General features: G+C 45.1%; 1 protein-coding gene across 1 annotated transcript in view; it reads left to right on the forward strand.

Moving 5' to 3' along the window:
• The window catches only part of SPTBN2 (spectrin beta, non-erythrocytic 2), a 1,201,559-nt gene that overhangs the window by 778,397 nt on the left and 399,285 nt on the right, over window positions 1-23,877 (forward strand). The window contains exons 21-22 of the mRNA XM_030217767.1: window positions 23,137-23,226; window positions 23,555-23,815. Coding sequence (XP_030073627.1) covers window positions 23,137-23,226; window positions 23,555-23,815 — 351 coding nt within the window. The remainder of the gene's footprint in view (window positions 1-23,136; window positions 23,227-23,554; window positions 23,816-23,877) is intronic.

Here is a 23,877-nt window from a genome sequence, read left to right on the forward strand (position 1 = left end):
AACGGGCAGAAGTGCGACTTCCTCACACTGCCTGTGTCGTCTTCCCGATCTTTTCCGACTTAAAATCTGATGGCATCTTCGAGGTGCGGGGAAACATGGCGGCGAGGGTGTTTTAGATGTACGCTGGCTACTGCGCATCGCGCTTTTCGCCCTAAGTTCTTCAATTTTTGCACCATGCTACCTTCCTACCTTTCGATCAAGGTTCTGTCAGCGGGAGAGAATCAAAGTTCGTCGTATTTACTGCTAAAGTTCGCTATTTTAGCTGGATTGTTCGGGAGCTACAAAATCAGGCTTCCATCGAGGACAGTGACGTCACGGAAGTCCTTGTGTCTTGTTTTTTAATGAATTGTGTACTGTATGTTGCACTGTAATCCACTTGAACTTTGGGAAGGGGAGGTTCATTCTTAGAATATTTAGGCAGGGGCTGCCTATCCGGGAGCAGAGAGCAGGAAGGAAGGAGAGCTACCTGGTAAAAGCGCTGCCACGGAGACTAAAAGGGTTGGGGGGGGGGGGAGAAGAAAGGAACAGAGAGGAGGGCTTAATAAACTCTGACAGATTTAGAACCTTAAGGCTTGTCTGACTACAAAAAATGTGATTAGGCTTGTGCTTAGTAGGTTAGATTACCATAACTCTTTGTTTCTTAGCCTTTCCCAAGCTAACCTAAAGTGATAGTAACTTGTCCAGAATATGGCAAGGAGGCCCCTGAAGAAAAACAGGTGGGATTATGTCACCCCATCATTATGGGGCCTACATTAGCTGCCAGTGCCTGCCAGAGTTCAGTTTAAGGTTTTTCCTAGTTTACCAAGCAGCTTATGGAAGCCATAATACTTAAGGTCCTGTTTATTAAGCTATGCTGTAGGTTTTAGTGCATGCTAAAAATCAGAGTGCGCTAATGCTAGAGACACCCATATATTCTTATGAGTGCCTTTAGCGTTAGCACATGCTAATTTTTAGTGTGCACTAAAAACGCTAGCGTACCTTAGTAAACATGGCCCTTAGTTGCTTATAGTGTATTCCAGTGAGGAGTTTAAGATCTTTCTCCAAATTTTTTCATGTGTGATCAAAATGCAGTATTCTGCTAGCGTGTAGTATTTGCAGCCCTTTTTGTTTTGTTTTGTTTTTGTTTCACTAGGTTGTGTACTGATGTTTTAGAGCCCGGTGTAATTATAGTGCTGCCTTTCCAAACATAAAGGTTGTAGCTCGTCCTGGTATATGGTTGCCATGTTTTGATTACTGAGGTTGTTTCTCCACTTTTAACAAATATATAAGGTGCAATCATTTGGATATTGCATTTGAATGAAGACTGTGATAGTTAAGCATTTTTCAGCTCATTATTAGTACTTAGCTTTTGGAAATGTGCATCTGTGATATTTTGCATGTAATTTCAATTTTTCTAGTATTGCTGCATGCTGAGTCTGACTTCTTGAGGTAACTTTCCAGTTCAGTATTTTGCCTTCATATCTGTGTCATGTGTTTTTCATGTGTGATCTAGCATGTAGTATTTGCAGCCCTTTTTGTTTTTTCCACTAGGTAGTGTACTGATGTTTTAGAGCCTGATGTAATTACAGTGCTGCCTTTCCACGCATAAAGTTGTAGCTCGTCCTATTCTTGGAATTAGTGCTGTTATGGTTTGGTAAGGCTATGAGTGTGTTTTTGCACAAGTTTGTGTATAATGTTTTGCAGTGGAGAGATTGTGTGTTGGGCTTACTGAGGTGGCACCAAAACATCAGAAAGGGTGTACAGCGTAAATCATGACACACTACCTCTTGAAGGATCTACATATAGTCGTTCATAAAAGGAGCTCGTTGTGAACACTTTCCACCCTAAAAAGGTGTTTTGTGGTTCTACATGATCCTTTGTTTTATATTGTTGACGGTCTTCATTTTCCCTATGGGTGCTATATTGGTGTATTAGGGTCTGCCCAGTGTAATATTTATGGTACAGTAAGGTTCTGAGTGTGTTTTTGCACAAAGTTGTGCATAGTGTTTTGCAGTTGAGCAATTGTGGTTAGTATATGCTTTGAGCAACCACTTTATTATTTGACATATGATACATATCTAATATCTAAATTTAATAAAATGTATTTTATTTTTACTTTTTTTCTGTGTGTTATCAGACAATTATGGATGTAAACTCCGCCCCGGCCCCACCCCTAACCCTGCCCCTTTAGCCTCCCCAAACAGTTGGGCCACCAACCGCATATGGAGTGAGTTGATCAAATTTGCAGATGACGTAAAATTATTCAGTTATTTAATTGTGTGAAGGCTGTGAAAAATTTAGGCCCTTATTTTAGAAGTTCTTTTAATGTTTTCAATGTCTGAAAACCAGCATTTAGACATCCATCTTTCACGGAGGTCCAAATCCCAATTTTATAAAGTTGGTATGTGTAAATCTAAAGCTGTAGTACACTTTTATGGCAAGGGGGCATGTTCTGGGTGTGTTTTGGGCAGGATTAGGGACTTTCTTCTTTTTTTTTAACTAATATTTTATTAATTAAAATAAAGATACAAACCAGCATAGCAGCATATGAAAAAAAAATACACTTACACAAAAATCCAAGAGACAACTAAAATCCCCTAACCCACCATCCCTTCCCAACCTCAACTCCCTCCCAAAGAACGCATCTACAGTCAATCTCTCACCCATGGAAACCAGAGTCTGTAGTGAGGCTGAAGTGCCTAGATCTTTGGGTTGTGCCTCATCTACTGTGTGAAGCTTTCAATCATGGCGCACATCCCATGTCTTATGAAAATTAAGTAGACGACCAGTCTATATAGCTGTCAATTTCGTCATCTCATAAATATAGTCCAACTTATGAAGCACTTTTACTGTGGATGGAAGAGTGGGCTGTTTCCAGGCTGCTGCCAAAGCTATTTTACTAGCAAAGAATACACTTGTTGCTAATTAGTTCTGTTTTCACCCTGTGGCGAAACAGTGGGTTTCTGAGCCTATGAACTGTATTGTTTTGTTGATGATATGTATTTCTCCTGGTTGGCCAGTAGATGGCGATTGTCTTTTTTTTTTTTTTTAAAGCTGTACCAAAAGTGACAGTTTTCTTTTTCCTGCCTAACAATTAGGTAATTAGTCAGTCTCAGTTTGGAATTAGAGGGAGGAAGACCTTTCTATTGAGACCCTGTGATCAGTTATATTCTGTAACTTAATAAAAATAAATAAATAACTTGTGAGCAGCTATATTTCCTGTACTTCCCAGGCACTATTCAGGTAGTGATAAAATGTTTAGATAGTTTTATAACTGATCCATATTCAGTTACCTGTTATTATGCGCTGTTTGTGTTCCATCTATTTTATGGTTCACTGTTCAATATTTTTCATGACAATAAACCTTCATTAGTTTATTGCCTCTGCTTGTCTGGACTGACTAAGAATCCTGGTGGTTTGTGTGTTGAGTCTGTGGGTGATGTCTGGGAACTGTGGGACCCCTGGGACTGTGGCCTTAGTGTCCTAGAAATCATTGGGGTTAATTTGAGAGCAGAAGACTCGCCCAGAGGTGGTTGAGACCCAGTTGGTGGGAGGAGGGTGCTAGGGTAGAGCGCAAGCGGTATGTGCAGGTGAACCTGAGCTGTGCTGGGGATAGACCCTCCAGGTAGCCGCAGGGTTAGCTCCAGGCGAGTGACTAGGTGTTTCGTCACACACCCCAGTGGGCTTAAAGAGGGACAAACAATGTTTCGGTATCCTTTTCCTGACCTATTTGTGGTATCTCTATGCAGGATGACACAGAAAGTTGCAGGTGTGCAGCAGAGGGCACAATAGCCTCAGCCCCTCTGGCTTAGAAAGATTCTGGCAGATATTCCATCTACTTTGTGGTGCCCAAGAAGGAGGGTTGTTTTTGCCCGATCTTGGTTCACAAGGGCATCAATAGGGCGATCAAGGTGGCTCCCTTTCACATGGAAAACCCTGCAGTTGGTCATAGTGGCCATCCGCAAGGGGGAGTTTCTTATGTAAAAACATAAGAACAAAAGAATAGCCATACTGAGTGAGACCAATCGTCCATCTAGCCCAGTATCCTGCTTCCAACAGTGGCCAATCTAGGTCACAAGTACCTGGCAGAAATCTAATTAGTAGCAACACTTCATGCTACCAATCCTGGGGCAATCAGTGGCTTCCTCCATGTTCATCTCATTAAAAGACTATGGACTTTTCCTCCAGGAACTTGTCCAAACCTTTTTAAACCCAAATAAGCTAATGGGTTTTACCACATCCTCGAGCAGCAAGTTCCAGAGCTTAACTATTCTTTGAGTGAAAAAATATTTCCTCCTGTTTGTTTTAAAAGTATTTCCATGTAATTTCATTAAGTGTCCCCTGGTCTTTGTACTTTTTCAAAGAGTGAAAAATTGATTAACTTTTATCCATTCTACACCACTCAGAATTTTATAAACCTCAATCACATCCCCCTCTCATTTCCCTAACTCTTTAGCCTTTCCTCATATGGAAGGAGTTCCATCACCTTTATCATTTTGGTCACTCTTCTTTGAACCTTTTCTAATTCCACTATATCTTTTTTGAGGTACAGTGACCACATTTGAATGCAGTACTCAAGGTGAGGTTGTACCATAGAAGATACAGAGGCATTATAATAGTCTTGGTCTTATTTTGACTCCCTTTCCTAATAACTCCTAGCATCCTGTTTGCTTTTTTGGCCGCCACCGCACACTAGGTAGAAGATTTTAGTGTATTGTCTACAATGACACCTAGATCTTTTTCTTGAATGCTGACACCTAAGATGGACCCTAGCATCAGTAAACTATGATTCGGATTATTCTTCCCAATGTGCATCACTTTTCATTTGTCCACATTAAATTTCATTCTGTCATTTGGATAACCAGTCTTCCAGTTTCCTAAGGTCTTCCTGCAATTTTTTACAATCCGCATGTATTTTGACAACTTTGAATTGATTTGTGTCATCTGCAAATTTAATCACCACACTCGTCATTCCATTTTCCAGATCATTTATAAATATGTTAAATAGCACCAGTCCCAGTACAGATCTCTGCTGCATTCCACTATTTACCGTCCTCCAGTGATGGCCATTTAACTCTACCCTCTGTTTTCTGTCCAATAGCCAATTCCTAATCCACAGAAAGACGTGGAGGGGCATAATCAAAAGGGACGTCCAAGTTTTAATGAGGACGTCCTCGCAAAATGTCCCAATGCAGGCAGGAGCAGGGAAACCTGTATTATCAAAATAAGATGGGTGTCTAACTTTTGTTTCAATAATACGGTCAGGGACGTCCAAATCTTGAAATTTTGGTTGTCCTCAGAGATGGTCGTCCCTAGACTTGGTCGTTTCTGATTTTCGGTGATAATGGAAACCAAGGATGTACATCTCAGAAACAACCAAATGCAAGCCCTTTGGTCGTGGGAGGAGCCAGCATTTCTAGTGCACTGGTACCCCTGACATGCCAGGACACCAACCGGGCACCCTAGGGGGCACTGCAGTGGACTTCATAAATTGCTCCCAGGTACATAGCTCCCTTACCTTGTGTGCTGAGCCCCCCCAAGGCCCCCTAAAACCCACTACCCACAACTGTACACCACTACCATAGCCCTTAAGGGTGAAGGGGGGCACCTAGATGTGGGTACAGTGGGTTCTGATGGGTTTTGGAGGGCTTGCTGTTTCCTCCACAAACGTAACAGGTGGGGGGGGGGGGGTATGGTCCTGGGTCCGCCTGCCTGAAGTGCACTGCACCCACTAAAACTGCTCCAGGGACCTGCATACTGCTGTCATGGACCTGAGTATGACATCTGAGGCTGGCAAAAAATATTTTGAAAGATATTTTTTGAGGGTGGGAGGGGTTAGTGACCACTGTAGGAGTAACAGGAGGTCATCCTTGATTCCCTCCGGTGGTCATCTGGTCATTTTGGGCACCATTTTGTGCCTTGGTCGTGAGAAAAACAGGACCAGGTAAAGTCATCCAAGTGCTCGTCAGGGACATCCTTTTTTTTCCATTATGGGTCGAGGACGTCCTAGTGTTAGGCACGCCCAAGTCCCGCCTTTGCTACGCCTCCGATATGCCCCCTTGAACTTTGGCCATCCCTGCGACGGAAAGCAGTTGGTGACGTCCAAACTCGGCTTTCGATTATACCGATTTGGACGACCCTGGGAGAAGGACGTCCATCTTCTGATTTGTGTCAAAAGATGGGCGTCCTTCTCTTTCGAAAATGAGCCCAATTGCCTCCTATGCCATGACTTTTTAATTTTCTCAGGAGTCTCTCATGAGGAGCTTTGTCAAAGGTTTCTGAAAATCTAAGTACACTACATCACCTTTATCCATATGCTTATTTATGCCTTCAAAGAAATGAAGCATATTGGTGAGGCTGAACCCATGCTGACTCTGTCCCATTAACCATGTTTGTCTATATGTTCCTTAATTTTATTCCTTATAATAGGTTACACTATTTTCCCTGGCACTGAAGTTAGGCGTACTGGTTTGTGATTTCCCTGATCTCCCTTGGAACCCTTTTTAAAAATTGGCATTACATTGGCCACCCTCCAATCTTCAGGTACTATGGATGATTTTAACAACAGGTTACAGATCACTTACAACAGATCGGCAATTTCACATTTCAGTTCTTTCAAGAGAGACAAAAATCCAACATCAGTGTGATTTATCACTCTTTAACTTGCCAGTTTGGTTCAGTACATCTTCCAGGTTCACCAAGGTTTCTTTCAGTTCCCCCACATCATCACCCTAGAAAACCATTTACGGTACAGGTAGATCTCTTACATCTTCTTCCATAAAGACAGAAGCAAAGAATTCATTTAATCTCTCCCTGATTGCCCTTTTTTGCTCCTTCATGATCTAAAGGTCCCACAGATTCCCTCACAGGCTTTCTCCTTCTGATGTACCTGAAAAAGGTGTACTATGAGTTTTTGTCGCTACGGTAAGTTTTTCTTTATATTCTCTTTTAGCCTTCATTATCAGTGCTTTGCATCTTGCTTGACACTACTTACATTGTTTTTTATTTTCTTCATTTGGATCCTTCTTCCATTCTTTGGATGGTCCTTGTGCTCTAATAGCCTCTCTCACTTCATCTTTTAACCATGCTGGCTATTGTTTGCTCTTCTTTCCACCTTTGTTAATATGTGGAATGCATCTGGTCTGGGCTTCCACAATGGTATTTTTAAACAACGTCCACACCTGATTCCAAGTCCTAACCTTTGCAGTTGACCCTTTCAGCTTCTTTTTAACCATTTTCCTAGTTTTGTCATACTTACTCTTTCAGAAATTCAATGCTGCTACAGTAGATTTCCTTAGTGACATCACTCCAGATATCAGCTCAAATTTGATCATGTTATGATCACTGTTTGCCAGAGGATCCAACACCATTACCTCTCGTATCATGCCCTGCGTTGTACTAAGGACTAGATCTAAAATAGCTCCCCCTCTTTGTCAGTTCTTGGACTAGTTGCTATATATATTCTAACCCTTCCATCTTATTTTTTTAGGCTTCTAGCATTTGTATATATACACTTCAAATTGTGTTTGTTTCTAGTACCTACAAGCTGCTTTGAAGTTGACGGGGATAATTTACATCTTTTACTCTGTTTTCCCATTAAACAGTTCTGGCTTTCTTTCACCATTATTGGAATCTCTCTATTGTGATTCTCTAAATATCCTGTTTCAATAGTATCCTATCACGGACTGTCATGGCGTCCGGAGTAGTGAGCCCTTGGGCCACTGCCAGTGACCGGCAGCAGCAGGTGAACCACCCAAACAGGAAGCGAGTCTGAACACAGACAGGCTAGTACAAGCAGGATGGGAACTGAAGCGGTAGATGAACAGAGCTGAAATAAGCAGGACTGGAACAACCGGATTCTGGAACGGGCTTGGCTGGAACCGGATTCTGGATCTGGCTTGGCTGGAACCGGATGCTGGAACGGACTTGGCTTGGCTTCACTGGAACTGGAATGGGCTTGGCTTGGTTTGACTGGAACTGGATTCTGGAATGGGCTTGGCTGGAACTGGATTCTGGATTCTCAAACAGGCTTCAGGGTTCTCAAACAGGCTTGGCTGGAATGGAAGCTGAAAGCAGACAGGGTTGGAACAAACAGTGGAGGAACTGAAGCTGAAGACAAACAGGGCAGACACAAGCAGGATTAGAACTGAAGCTGAAGGCTTGCAGGGCTGGAACAAGCAGGGTTGGAGTAGAAGTTGAAGACTGGCAAGACAAGAATTAGCAGGGCTGGAACTGCAACAAACACACACAGACGAAAACTCATCTGAAGACCTCTGTTGCGGCAAGCCTGAAAGTTCCCAGGTGCTAAATAAAGGCAATTACAGATGAGGTCACTAGTAAGAGTGAGGCTTGGCTGCAGGAACCCCAAAGCAAGTCTGGAATGCTGGAACATCAGAATAGGACTGGAATGCTGGAACATCAGAATAGGACTGGAATGAACTCTGGACCATGTTTGGGAAACAGGAAGAAGACAGTCTACAGCAGCCATAGGGCCTGGTCACCAGGAGGCGAGGTGAGTGTAGGCTTGGGATAAAGTCACAACTGTGACAATACCTCCCCCTCAAGGCTCCCCTGGTCCCCATGGGAGGTCTGGGCTTCCAGGGATATCTTCGGTGGAACCTGCTGACGAGTTTAGGTGTATGAACAGGAACCATAGAACTGGAAGTTGATAGCAAGTCTATAGGTTGAAGACAAGGCTGGATCTTATCAACAGAGCTGGATCTTGCAAACAGTGCTGTCCTTGAGACCATAACTTCTCTTACTGACCTTTAAATGCATCCACTCTGTAGTCCCCCATTACCTCTCCACTCTCATCTCTCCCTACATTCCTCCCCGTGAACTCCACTCTCTGGACAAACGTCGTCCCCCTTCCTCCTCCACTGCTAACTCCAGGCTTCGTTCCTTTTCTCTCAACGGCACCTTATGCCTGGAATCGTCTTCCTGGACCTATACATCTAGCTCCATTTCTACCTGTTTTCAAATCTATGCTGAAAACCCACCTTTTTCACTGCTGTTTTGGCTCATTTGCCCTCCCCTTGCTCCTTCCTTCCTTCTCACCACCAGTACTTCCCTCACCCGTAACTGTCTTGTCTGTCTGTATTATTTAGATTGTAAGCTCTTTTGAGCAGGGACTGTCTCTTTGTGTCAGGTGTTCAGCGCTGCGTGCGTTTGGTAGCGCTATACAAATGCTAATAATAATAATAACCCTATAACCCGGGTCCTGTTCTTCAGGCATGGTATGAGATAACAAGTCTTGAGGAGTCTTTTTAGAAACTCTGTTGGAGGGAATCTTAGTCTTGGACGTAGTGCAGGTTTCAACCTGGAGCTGGCTGGTCTGGGGTGAAACACAAGCGGTGGCCAGAACAACCGCAGAGGCATCAGAGTCCTGGGACTGTGAGTCACTAATATCAGTCCAAGCATCAGAATCTAGGTACTGCTGTTCACTGACCATACTGTAAGCATTGCGGACGAGACACATTTTTCTGCAAAAATAGCTCCAGTCCGTGATCTCACCTCTTCCCCAGTCTAGGGTCGGATTGTGTCTCTGTAGCCAAGGTAGACCCAGTACGATGGGTTGCACTGCTGTCTGGAGGACATATAGGGTGATGTCTTCCTTGTGGTCACCAATACACAAGCGCACCGGAACCGTTTGTGTGCTTACATATCCTTGAATGCGGCCATAGACTGAAAAGAGCGGAATGGACTTAGGTAACTCTTGTATAGGAATGTTAAATTGATGGACCAGGAATTCGTCTATAAAGTTTCCACAAGCCCTGGAATCCAGAAAAACTTCAGTATGCTCCTTTCTTTGACCTAGATCAAGCACTGCTGGAATTAGAAATTGAGTATGAAAAAAACCCAGAAGATAAGCCTACTATGGTACCTGCAGTCAGACCCTGATCCAAGGACCCAGGTTTATTTGGGCACCTGCCTGCATAGTGTCCATTATCACCGCAATACAGACATAGATTGAGGGTCTGACGCCTCTGCTTCTCTTGCATCGAGAGTGGAGTATGACCCAATTGCATGGGCTCTACAGGTTCTAGGGGAGAGGCCTCCCTAGGACTAGGATCCTGTGACACATACTGATAACTCGGGGTCTTAATGCCTATCTTTTCTGAGGAGCGCCGTTCTCGACTACTCTCCTGAAATTGAATATGTATCATATTGCAGATCCCAATCAGGTCATCTAATCTGGTTGGAAGCTCACAACCGGCCAACTCATCCTTAATTTGGGGTGCCAACCCCTGCCAGAAGGTCACAACCAGACTCTCATTGTTCCAAGCCAATTCAGAAGCCAGAGTGTGGAACCTAATAGCATAGTCGCCCAGGGAATAACCCATCTCCTGTTTTTCTCAACCTCCTTGTCCAACATCTCCCCTTGCTTCCCTGGCCCCCTCCCCTCTGGGTCTCCCTTGCGTCTTCCCCCCCCCCCCCCCCCCGAAATCTCACTCTTGCTTCCCTTGATGACCCCTCTTGTCTTGACCATCTTGCTCTGCCCCCCCCCCCCCCCCCCCAACCACACAGTATATTTTATTTCCAGCATGTCCCCTTTTTAAATTTAATTTAAGGGCTGAAAAAAAGTGTGCATGTGTGTGTGCCTCCCCCTCTCCTCCTCTTTTATAGGCTGAAAAAAAGGCTGTGTCTGTGTGTGTCACTACTTAGTCCCCTACCACTCTCTCCCCTTTATTTTATTTTTGTAATTTATGGACTGGAAAAAAAAAAGAAAAGAGAGAGAGTTTTTGTGTGAGTTGCTCTCTCCAGTCCACCCACGCCCCTTTTTTTATTTCATGGGCTGCAAAACAAGGCTGTGACTGTGTGTGTGCCTCCCACCCCTTTCCTTTTTTAATTTTTAATTTTATAGGTTGGAGAGGTGTGTGTGTGTGTCTGTCCTCTCGCCCCTCCCCTCCATTTTCCTGCAGCTGGGGCTAAGAAGACTGCCCATGATCTATTGCATTGTTAACCCCCCTCCCCTGTTTTCATGCTGCAGGGCACACAAAACCTAAGAAGCCTGTCTATGGATCACTTTCTTTCGTTTACCCCTCCTCTCCCCCCCCCCCCCCCCCCCTCGGCCCTGAGATATTTTAGAAGCCGAAACAGCCAGTGCCGCAGAGGTGGAACACTTCCTATTCCATCCCCGGCCCACAACACACAGTCAGCCAGCACAAAGAGCATACAGTGGAACGGTCCCTTACCCCATCACAGCCAGCCCAGGAGTCAGAGAAGAGCAGCTCACTGAGTCTGAGGTCCAACGCCGAACAGCTGAGCTGAAGTCTGCAGCATACCCGGGTGGCAGGCCATGCCTGAGAGAGGCCCCGCCCCCACAGTACTGCACTGCTTGAAGGAGAAGTGGAGAACCGGCGACGTAGAGAGAGAGAGATTGTTGTCCAGACCACCCAGCTCCTTTGTGGTAATGTTGCTGTGCAAGTGGGCTCAGGCAGGCAGTGGGCTGCTCACTTCTTCAGTTAGCAACAGTCTGTTGTCGGTGCAGGCAGCGACGACGACGACGACTGGTGCATTTATTTCCTGACCATGTGCAAATGGAAGACAGAAGCATGCGCATAGGCGCCGTTTAAAAAAAAATCCATTTGGGGGAGCGACCGCTCCCCTGCGCCCCACCTACCTACGCCACTGAATACAATCAGATTTGATATCGGCTTTGGACTATGTACACATAGGAAATCCAATACGTTAGCATTTATCTTTCAAAAAGGAGACTATGATAAAATGAGAAGAACGGTGAAAAAAAACTTAGAAGAACAGCTGTGAAAGTCAAAAATTTGCATCAGGCGTGGATGCTCAATGTGCGACGGCGGCTAAGAAAGCAAATAGAATATTAGGTATTATTAGGAAAGGAATGGAAAACAAAAATGACGTTAATAATGCCTTTGTATTTCTCCATGATGCGACCACACCTTAAATATTGTGTGCAGTTCTGGTGACCGCATCTCAAAAAAGATATAGTGGAATTAGAAAATGTCAGAGAATGGCAATGAAAATGAAAAAGGGGATGGGACAACTTCCCTATGAGGAAAGGCTAAAGCGACTAGGTCTCTTCAGTTGGGAGAAAAGATGGCTGAGAGGAGATATGATAGAGGTCTGTAAAATAATGAATGGATTGGAATGGATAGATGTGAATCGCTTCTTTACTCTTTCCAAAAATACTAGGACTAGGGGGCACGCAATGAATCTACAAAGTAGTAAATTTAAAACGAATCTGAGAAAATATTTCTTCACTCAACATGTAATTAAACTCTGGAATTCGTTGCCAGAGAATATAGTAAAAACAGCATAAGAACACAACATACGTGTTGTCCTACTTGGACAGACCGAAGGTCCATCAAGCCCAGTATCCCGTTTCCAGCCGTGGCCAATGTAGGTTACAAGAACCTGGCAAGATCCCAGAACAGTATAACAAATTTTATGTTGCTTATTGTAGAAATAAGCAGTGGATTTTCCCAAGGCCATCTTAATAATTGCTTATGGACTTTTAGGAAATTATTCAAACCTTTTAAAAATCCTGATAAATTAACTGTTTTTAACCACAATCCCTGGCAACAAATTCCAGAATTTAATTACACAGTGAGTGAGTGAAGAAATATTTCTCTGGTTTGTTTTAAATTTACTACTTAGTATCTTTATTGCATACCCCCTAGTCCTAATACTTTTGGAAACCATTCCACACCACTCAGTATTTTATAGACCTAAAAGAAAAGTCCATAAGACATTATTAAAATGGACAATAAAATGTATTGTACTGATTAAATGTGCAGATGACACAAAACTTTTCAAAATTGTCAAAACGCATGCGGATTGTGAAAAATTGCAGGAAAACCTTAGGAAACTGGATGACTGGGCACCCAAATGGCAGATAAAATTTAATGTGGACAAATGCAATGTGATGCACATTGGGAAGAATAATCCAAATCATAGTTACCTGATGCTAGGGTCCACATTAGGAGTCAGCACCCAAGAAAAAGAAATAGGTGTCATTGTAGACAATACGCTAAAATTTTCTACCCAGTGTGTGGCAGTGACCAAAAAAGCAAACAGAATGCTAGGAATTATTAGGAAAGTGATGCAAAATAAGACCAAGACTATTATAATGCCTCTGTATCGCTCCATGGTGCAACCTTGAGTATTGCATTCAATTCCGGTCACCATATCTCAAAAAAAGATATAGAGGGGCATAATCGAAAGGGACACCCAAGTTTTGCTGAGGACGTCTTCACAAAATGTCCCAGTGGAGGGGCGAGGAAACCCGTATTATCGAAACAAGATGGACCAGTGGCGTAGCCAGACAGCCAATTTTGGGTGGGCCTGAGCCCAAAGTGGGTGGGCACAAAATTTTCTCTCTACCCCGCCCCTTCCTCCCCCTATTCTCCACCTCTCCCCCAGCACCTCCCAACTCAAAATAGAAACAGAAACACTTTAGCTCATGAGGAAAGTGACATCCGCTATGCACATTTCTCAAGCTATCATATTTCAGTTAAGATTCAAAATAAAATGCCTTTTCTATCTTTGTTGTCTGATCATTTTCTTTTTCCATCATGTTGATCCAGTTTCTCTTTTGAACTTTCCAATCTTTCTGCTATTTCTCCTTCAAGCAGCTGCTGTCCATTTGTCTCTTTCTCCTCTCTTGTTCCATTCCCTCACTTCACTTGCCTCTGACATATTGACCTTTCCATTTTAGCTCTTTCCTCTGTTTTTTTTTTCTTTTCTTTTCTCTGTCCACCCAAATTTTATCCTAACCCCATTCCTTTGTTTTACTTTTCAGATACCTGTCAGAATTCCATTTCCTTTTCACACACTGGTTCTCCTATTCCCCATCTCTCTACTTCCCCAGCCATCCATTCCCTTCCATCTTCAATCTATTCCCCATTACCATATTTCTTTCCCTTGTAATCACCATCCTCCTCACGTTTATTTCCTTGCCACCCCCTTGGGCTCTCCCACATGGTTCCACCTTTCCCAGTGTCTCTCTCCCTCCACTCTTCTAGCCCAGCATCTGCTCCCTCTCTTCTCCCCACCCTTCACCCCCTCCCAGCATCTTCCTGTCACTTCTCTCTTTTGTCTTGCCCCCCTCTCCTGTGATCCAGTGTGGCCAGAATTTCCCCCACCCATCCTGTTTCTTTCCATCCCCCCCTCTCTCCCCCTTCACAGCATATCTCATCTCTGTTGGCAAAGAACAACAACGTGGATGCAGCAGCTCACAGGTTTGCTTGCTGTGTTTTTTACCGTTCTGATGGATTATCCCTAGTCCATGTTCTGGATTGTTGTTTCAGGTCTAAGGCTATTAAATAAAGAAAAATTTGAAATACTGATTTTCAGCTGCTACATTCATAAAAGCTTCCAAATTGAAATGTATGTTCCTCACTTATATAATGGTGTGGCATTTCAAAGTATGGTGCATTCTAGAGACAGAACATCTTGCCTTCCTACTTAAGCCTGACCTTTTGTTCTATCTGGGTACCCTTTTCAATTATGCAGAGCAGCTTACAATTGAAAATGCACTATTAATATAAAGTAAACTTAAAGTTCTGTTTCACACTGATGGAGGGAGAAAGGATTAGAGATATGCAGATGGAAGGCTTTAATGACGCGAAGGCTGCGCGGGGGAGTGAAAACAGAAATTTACCAAATGGCTTCCTTACAGTGGACTTCATAGGCTGGCTCACTTGCACTCCACTCCCGAGGTTGCAGCGGTGAACTGGCGGGCGGGGCGCTACTCTCCAGTAGTAAAAGCTGCAAGCCGGCAGGTTCGAGTCCGTCCTTTGCTTCCCTGCCCTCTCTGCGTCCCGCCTTCCTGTGATGTCATTTCCTTTCAGGCGGGTGGGACGCAGAGAGGGCAGGGAAGCAAAGGACGGACTCGAACCTGCCGGCTTGCAGCTTTTACTACTGGAGAGCGGTGCACTGGCGCCCCGCCCGCCAGTTCATCGCTGCGGGCGAGGATTCAAATTTACGGACGGACGGGGATGGACTCGGACTCTGGGTGGGCGGGCGGGCCTGAGGCTAAATTGGGTGGGCCTGGGCCCATCCAGGCCCACCCGTAGTAACGCCCCTTAGATGGACGTCCATCTTTCGTTTCAATAATACGGTCGGGGAAGCCCAAATCCTGAAATTCAGGTCGTCCTTAGAGATGGTCGTCCCTAGACTTGGTCGTTTCTGATTTTCGGCGATAATGGAAACCAAGGACACCCATCTCAGAAACAACCAAATGCAAGCCCTATGGTCGTGGGAGTAGCCAGCATTCATAGTGCACTGGTCCCCCGGACATGCCAGGACACCAACCGGGCACCCTAGGGGGCACTGCAGTGGACTTCATAAATTGCTCCCAGGGACATAGCTCCCTTACCTTGTGTGCTGAGCCCCCCAAATCCCCCCCAAACCCACTACATACAACTGTACACCACTACCATAGCACTTACGGGTGAAGGGGGGCATCTAGATGTGGGTACAGTGGGTTTTGGAGGGCTCACATTTACCACCACAAGTGTAACAGGTAGGGGGTGGATGGGCCTGGGTCCACCTGCCTGAAGTGCACTGCACCCACTAAAACTGCTCCAGGGACCTGCATACTGCTGCTGTGATGGACCTGAGTATGATATTTGAGGCTGGCAAAAAATATTTTTAAAGATTTTTTTTGAGGATGGGTAGGGGTTAGTGACCACTGAGGGAGTAAGGGGAGGTCATCCCCAATTCTCTCCGGTGGTCATCTGGTCAGTTGGGGCACCTTTTTGTGCCTTGGTCGTAAGAAAAACAGGACCAGGTAAAGTCGTCCAAGTGGTCGTCAGGGACTCCCTTTTTTTTCCATTATGGGTCGAGGACGTCCATGTGTTAGGCACGCCCAAGTCCCGCCTTCGGTACGCCTCCGACACACCCCCTTGAACTTTGGTCGTCCCTGCGACGGAAAGCAGTTGGAGACGCCTAAAATCAGCTTTTGATTATACCGATTTGGGCAACCCTGTGAGAAGGACACCCATCTTCCAATTTGTGTCGAAAGTTGGGTGTCCTTCTCTTTCGAAAATGAGCATGATAGTGGAATTAGAAAAGGTTCAAAGAATGAAAAAAGGAGATGGAACTCCCTCCCATATGAGGAAAAGCTAAAGAGCTTAGGGCTCTTCAGCTTGGAAAAGAGAAGGCTGAGGGGGGATATGATCAAGGTCTAATCCTGAGTGGTGTAGGATGGGTACCAGTGAATCAATTTTTCACTCTTTGAAAAATTATAACGACCAGGGGACATTCAGTGAAATTACATGGAAATACTTTTAAAAATAAATAGGAGGAAATATTTTTTACTCAAAGAATAGTTAAGCTCTGGAACTCGGTGCTGGAGGATGTGATAACAGCGGTTAGCATATCTGGGTTTAAAAAAAGTTTTGTACAGGTTCCTGGAGGAAAAGTCCATAGTCTGGTATTGAAATGGACATGGGGAAGCCACTGCTTGCCCCAGGATTGGTAGCATGGAATGTTGCTACTAATTGGGTTTCTGCCAGGTATGTGTGACCTGGATTGGCCATTGTTGGAACCAGGATACTGAGCTAGATGGACCTTTGGTCTGACCCAGTATAAGTGTTCTTATGTTCTTACACATGCTCGGGACCTACCGGCTTTGAAACAGCCACAATACCATTTTTTTAAGCAGGTTGCAATTTTTCTGCACAGAGGAAAGTTTTAATAAATCAACCCTTCGCTCAGGAGGAAGAAGGATGATGCTGGCAGACTATGGAGTGGGGGAGGTTAGGAATATAGAAATGCTGGAGACCGCTTGTTGGGCGGTTGGAGAGAAATACTGGACACCATGGGGGGGGGGGGGGGGGTTAGGAAAGAAATGCTGAAAAGGTGGGGGTGGAGAAAGGAGAGACATGCTGGATACCATGAGAGAGGGGGGCTTGAGATTAGGGATGGAGAGCAATGTTACACTCCATGGGGTGGGGAGTTGAAAGGCAGGGAAGGAGAGACCTGAGAGATAGTGAAAGAGAGATACGTTGGACATCATGGATAGTGGGTTGAGAGGTAAGGAAGGAGAGAAATGCTGGACACCAGGAGGGTAGAGGTTATTACTGAAAGATGTCAGTGAAGAAAACCATTGCCAAGCTATATAATAATACACTATAGGGAGAGAAAACTACCTTAAACTGAAAACACCCTCTGTCATCTGGTCATTTTGTTTTTTCTAATTGTATTGGTTCCAGTCTCTGGTTTCTGTTTTCTTCTATCTTCTTTTAACTCTCTTGCCAGAATCTTTTTCCATTTGGCATTTCTTCTCTCTCCATGCTCACCATCCATCTTACCTCTGTGTTGCTATCGACCCTGTCTAGTATTTCCCCTGTGTCCCTGCTGCTACCCTCCCACCATGTTGAACATCCCCCTTCTCTGTGACCCCATTCTTTCCATGTTCAGCATCTCCTTTGTGTCCACATCCCCCTCACATGTCTATCATCATTCCTTTGTATCCCTATCCCCCATCCCACCTATCCAGCATTAACCCCTCTGTGTCTCTGTCCCTCTCGTCTCTTCCTACTGCCCTCCCCCAGGAATTCAGCAAATGTCCCTGTCTCTTCTGCCCCCCCCCCCCCCCAATTTACCTGCAGGTCTAGTATCTCTCCTTCTTCCTCCTTCCCTCACAGGTCCCAGCATAATTTCTTCTCCCTTTCCCCCCGCCCTCCACACACACACATCCAGTATTTCTCCCTCTTCCCCCACAGGTTCCACATCCCCCTCTCCCCATGATATGTCATCTCTTCTGTTGTCCCCCTTCCCACAGTTCGGCATATATAACTGACTTACCTCCTCCCTTCCAACCCCCCCAACCCAGGTTTGGCATTTCTCTCTCAATCTCCCCACCCTCCGGTCCTGTAAACATGCCCTTGATCACCAGTAGCAGCAGCAGCCACAATGCTGAAAGCAGGATGTCTTTGGGTGGTTGGCAGGGCCTTCCCTCTCCTGGCCCCACCTTCTCTAATTAATTCTTCTTCCTGTTTCCAAAAGGAAGAAAGTATTTTTTTCACTCAACCTACGATTAAGATGTGGAATTTGTTACTGGAAGATATGGTTAAGGCAGCATAGCTGTGTTACGCTGGCAGTATTCAAGCGCCAAATTGTAGTAAATGTAACTTTCAGAGAGCATCATTATATCACATGTTTTGGGAATGCCCAGAAATCAGGAGGTTTGGGGGCAAAATTATGGGATTCTGTGAGACATTGATACATAAGAAGATATGTTTGCCACCTAAAAGCATAGTGTTAGGACTGGGTGAGAGTGGGCTAGCCATACGGCACACGGAGCGATTATTAATATATAAGGCTATAATTATTGGGAAACAATGTATTTTGCAATATTGGACCTAAGACACTGGGCCCTCCTTCTGGCTGTGGAGAAATATGCTTCATTCCCTGGTGATGATGGAGGCACATAGTGTGCACCGTAGCCCTAGAAGTAAACGACGATTCTGGGAGGTTTGGGAACCGTTTGTGCAGGCTCTATCAGGCATAGCTCGCAGTTTACTGGTGAACTCTCTCACACTGTAGATTGGTTGCTGGAAGAGGTGTTGAAAGACTAATGAATATACCTGTGTGGAAGGGTTGAGGGTGGGTAAGGGGGGAATGGGATAATGGGAGGAGGGGGGAGGTATAAAATGACTAAGTGCATAACTGAATGAATGAGGACTGATCTCTGAGCCTCACCGTGGAAGTTGTTCAGCGATAAGGAGTATTGTAGCGTGTTCATGGGGATTGCGCTATATTACAATGTACCCAATAAAGCTGAACCAAAGGGGGTAGTTTTTTGGGGGGGAGGGGGAGAAATGATAAAAAGTTGAAGATGGTTTGTATCAATTAGTTTATTTCGCTTTGGAGAGTTTAGGAGTAAATTGAAGTGATGATGTATTCATGTCTAACAATATGTTTGTGCGGTTTTCAATAAAAATGATAAAACATAAAAGGGTTTAGACTAGTTCCAGGTGGAAAAATCTGTAAAACCATTATTAGCCATGTAAGTTTGGAAAGCCACCATTTATTTCTGAATATAGTAATAAGGAATGAATCTATTTCCTGGTATCTGATGGGTACCTGTGACCTGTACTGGCCACTGTCAAACAGGATTCAGGGCTTTATGAACCTTTGGTCTGACTTAATATATGGAGAAAACTAACAACTTATAGCAGCAGCTTCAGAGAGCATTTTCCATCTCACAGATAGGCTGCAGAGAATACCTTCTCCTGCTTTAGACTTAGCCTGGCCTCAGAATGACATCCTATAGTATATCTCCTATCAAACTGAGCTCTCTTTTTCATCAAGCACTGCCATTTCCTCCCCTCACCCTCCCCACTGACAGTTTGAACTTCGTGGGTGTGGCTTGGATCTCTTTCAGGGAGAGAAAACTAACAACTTATAGCAGCAGCTTCAGAGAGCATTTTCCATCTCACAGATAGGCTGCAGAGAATACCTTCTCCTGCTTTAGACTTAGCCTGGCCTCAGAATGACATCCTATAGTATATCTCCTATCAAACTGAGCTCTCTTTTTCATCAAGCACTGCCATTTCCTCCCCTCACCCTCCCCACTGACAGTTTGAACTTCGTGGGTGTGGCTTGGATCTCTTTCAGGGAGAGAAAACTAACAACTTATAGCAGCAGCTTCAGAGAGCATTTTCCATCTCACAGATAGGCTGCAGAGAATACCTTCTCCTGCTTTAGACTTAATCCCACCCACCCTACCCCTCTACCCACCCACCCCTAGAGTGACATGTCTTATATAACCTCCCTATCAACCCACTCATTACTTTACCTCACCCATTTCTATTCTTCTATCACCTTCTCCCACTACTCCAACCAGAGTTACACCTAATCACACTGACCACCCTTCAACATCTTCTGTCCTTCTGTGACTGTTCTCTTGTGCTTGACTGCTTAAATATTTTAAATTTAAATGCTTTACTTTTTGTCTATTAGATTGTAAGCTCTTTGAGCAGGGACTGTCTTTCTTCTGTGTTTGTACAGCGCTGCGTACACTTTGTAGCGCTCTAGAAATGTTAAATAGTAGTAGTACTATGGCCCAATGCGCAAAAGTAAACATGGGCGCTAGAGGCCATTAGCTCCTTACTAGCGTCCGCATTTACCTGCACAGAATGTTCAGATGTATCTAGCACAGGAATCAACAAGTATGCCAGGAATTAGCGCAGATAGCATGCAAATGTTGTCATCCTCATGTTAATGAGGTCACTTTGAGGGGCATAATCGAACGGCGCCAGCGAAATAGATCGCCGGTGATGTATTTTGGCGGCGACGCAACAGCTGACCGGAACCGTATTATCGAAAAAGATGGCCGGCCATCTTTTCTTTCGATAATACGGTTTGGCCCGGCCAAATGCCATAGTTCGCCAGGTTTGAGATCGCCGGTTTTGTTTTTCAGCGATAATGGAAAAAAAATGCCAGCCATCTCAAATCCGGCGAAATCCAAGGCATTTGGTCATGGAAGGAGCCAGCATTTGTAGTGCACTGGTCCCCATCACATGCCAGGACACCAACCGGGCACCCTAGGGGGCACTTCTAAAAATATTTTTTAAATACACGCTCCCTGGTGCATAGCTCCCTTACCTTGGGTGCTGAGCCCCCCAAATCCCCCCAAACCCACTCCCCACAGCTCTACACTATTACCATAGCCCTTATGGGTGAAGGGGGGCACCTACATGTGGGTACAGTGGGTTTTTGGGGGGGTTTGGAGGGCTCAACACTTAGCACCACAAGTGTAACAGGTGGGGGGGGGGGGGGTGGACCTGGGTTTGCCTGCCTGAAGTGCACTGCACCCATTAAAAACTGTTCCAGGGACTTGCATTCTGCTGTCATGGAGGTGGGTACGGCATTTGAGGCTGGCATACAGGCTGGCAAAAAAGGTTTTTAGTTTTATTTTTTTAGTATGGAAGGGGGTTGGTGACCACTGAGGGAGTATGGGGAGGTCATCCCCCATTCCCTCCAGTGGTCATCTGGTGAGTTGGGGCACCTTTTTGAGGCTTGGCCGTGAAAATAAAAGGACCAAGTAAACCCGGCGAAATACTGATTAACGCCGCTTTTTTTTTCCATTATCCGCAAAAGCCGGCCATCTGGTAGCCACACCCATGCCCGCCCATGTCCCGCCTTCGCTACGCCGCCAGCACGCCCCCTTGAACTTGCGCCGGCTCGGCGATGGTAAAGTGGTAATGGTGTCAAAAAAGCAGCTTTTGATTATACCGATTTCGCCGCTTTTGAGAGATTGCCGGCCATCTCCCGATTTATGTCGGAAGATCGCTGGCGATCACTTTCGAAAATAAGCCTGTTTGTATTCCTCCTCAATGCTAGAAAAGACCACGCGAAACAAAACTGCCTTTCCGCTGCAAAAAATAATGCCAGGTCAGAGCAGGCGTTAGAGTGTTGGAAGACAGGGTTTCCCATGATTCTCATGCTTCTCTCATGATTCTTTCTGCAAAATCTGTCAACTCTGATTGCTTTTGGAAGCAGAAGGAAGCCCTTGCAAACCCTTAAGTGCTGGTCGTGAGAAACAGCAGACCTAAGCTAAAGCACACATTGGCATCTGTACCCTGTGTCTAAATTTAAAGTGTCCATGCTAAAAAAAAAAAAATTTAAATGGTTATATTTAGGCCACATAAAACATGCCAATGTGTGCTTCACGTTCAAGTTTTAACAGGCGCATGTGCACAGGAGCCGAGCTTACCATTGAACTCTTCAGTGCATGCGCCAAGTACAATCCTCCCACGTCAAAGCATAATCCTCTCGCTGAACTCCCTAATGCTCAATGCTATGAGCATGCCTATATTTGCATCACATTAGCAGGGCCGGTCTTAGCAAGTGCGGGGCCCTGTGCAGACCAATTTGGTGGGGCCCTATCCTAGCCCCGCCCCACCCCGCCCTAGCTCCACCCCATTGAAAAGATTATTCCATTTTTAGAAAATTTTAAGTGTGACTGATGAAGTGACAGGGGAATCCCTAGTAAATTATTTATATTGGGTAACTAGGTTGTTTGTGAGACCACCTGCTGTGTAATAGTCAATTTCTTTGCAACCTTCTATTTGCTCTCTAATGCTCTACCTCTACTAAGTGCTTCAAGAAGTAATTTACAGTAACATATAAAAGCAAACTGTATGCCATCAGAAGACTGTGAAGCATCAAAACACAGATAAAATTGCATATAACCCTTTCTAGACTCCAAGAAATGGAGCACTTGTCACATTAAGCTAAAAAACCATCATGCACAAGCTTTGATCTTCTGTAATAGATTCCTTACAACTGATTATATTAACCTGAAAATTAAAATGGCTTACTGGGAAAAGCACGGCAGCATAGTTCTGTTACAGAAAGGTTAATCGTTTGTTCTACCTGAGTGATGAAGTTGCCGTCACAAGCATAAATCATAAGCTTTTTTATTTTTTAAGTCGCACTCGCACTGGCACCAGGCGATGGCTCACCTCCGACCATGCTGCAGCTCCTTTTCCCTTCCTGCTCCTTGACTCCCGCCCGCCCTTGCGGAAACAGGAAATACCTCATCAGAAGGAGGCAGGACATTGAGCGGGAAGGCGGAAGGGAAAAGCTGGGGTGAGCCGTTGTGCCTGCAACTGTCTGTTGGGGCCGTGCCGTCGCTGCAACAGTCGTTGTCCTGGGACTGGCAGGCAGGAGCTGACGGCGGGCTCAGCGGGGGGGGGGGGGGGGGGGCACCGGAGGCAGGAGCGGAGCGATCATGATGATGCGGTCCAGAGCGAGAGTGGGATCGTGATGATGCGGTCCGAGTGAGCGGGGCTCAGAGAGGCAGAGTTGAGGCGCGCCGTGCGGGGCCCCCTTAAGCGTGGGGCCCTATGCGGCCGCCTTGGTCGCCTCTGCCTAAGACCGGCCCTGCACATTAGCATTGAGCATTTGAGCGTTGTTCTTCTGTGCTGTTCCATCAGTATTTTTATGTCACTATTTGGAATAGCGCTGGAGTTTTGAGCATTGGGGCCTTAGTTCTCTCTTTGCAGCTCTGGGTGATTGTATGTCTGTGGTTTGAAACAGTATTCAGTAATCTCTTTATTCTTTTTTGCAGCTATCAGTGATTGGGTGAATGCATTTATAATGTGAGTGGATATCTTTGTATATGTGATTCATCAATTGATAATCTATGTCCTCTGTTTATAGCTTTGGGTGAGTGAGCGTCTGCCCTTGGCAATCTCTACAGAGCATGGCAGGGACCTGCCTAGTGTGCAGCTCCTAATCAAGAAAAATCAGGTGAGTGATTAAATCTAAAATCTAAATCCCCCCTTGATTTCTCTCTTGACTTTGCTGTGTCTACTCACTATCCATCTCTTCTTTCTATGTTTCTCAGTGCTGTCTGTCTTTCTCTCATTTCTCTCTCTTTTTTTCACTCTATCTCATCTGTCCCACTGTAGCTTTCTCTTGCTCTACCTACTTTTTACTTTCTCTCTCCCTGTGCCCCGTTACTCTCTTTTCTGTATCTCTGTTCTTTGAGATAGGGAGAATGGAACCTCCATGCCAAAAATAGGCTTTCTTTATAATTACTCCTCTGTCCCCCTCCCCTTTGCTTTTTCCCCTATAGACACTGCAAAAAGAGATCCAGGGTCACCGTCCACGCATAGATGACATCCAGGAACGGGGGAAAACCATGAATGCATTGGAGGTCCAGGAACGGCTGACTACACTACTGGACTCCTGGGAGGAGCTGGTGAGAGAGACAGAGAAGAGGCATGAGCGGCTGGAACAGGCTAATCGGGCCCAGCAGTTCTACTTTGATGTGGCTGAGGCTGAGGCCTGGATGGGGGAACAAGAGCTGCACATGATGTCTGAAGAAAAGGCCAAGGTCTGTTTTGCTTCTGTGCATGGTAGATATGTGCACAATGTAATGCATAAGTCTTGCTCAAA

This window comes from Microcaecilia unicolor, chromosome 11 (genome assembly GCF_901765095.1).
Source record: "Microcaecilia unicolor chromosome 11, aMicUni1.1, whole genome shotgun sequence".
Taxonomy (NCBI): domain Eukaryota; kingdom Metazoa; phylum Chordata; class Amphibia; order Gymnophiona; family Siphonopidae; genus Microcaecilia; species Microcaecilia unicolor.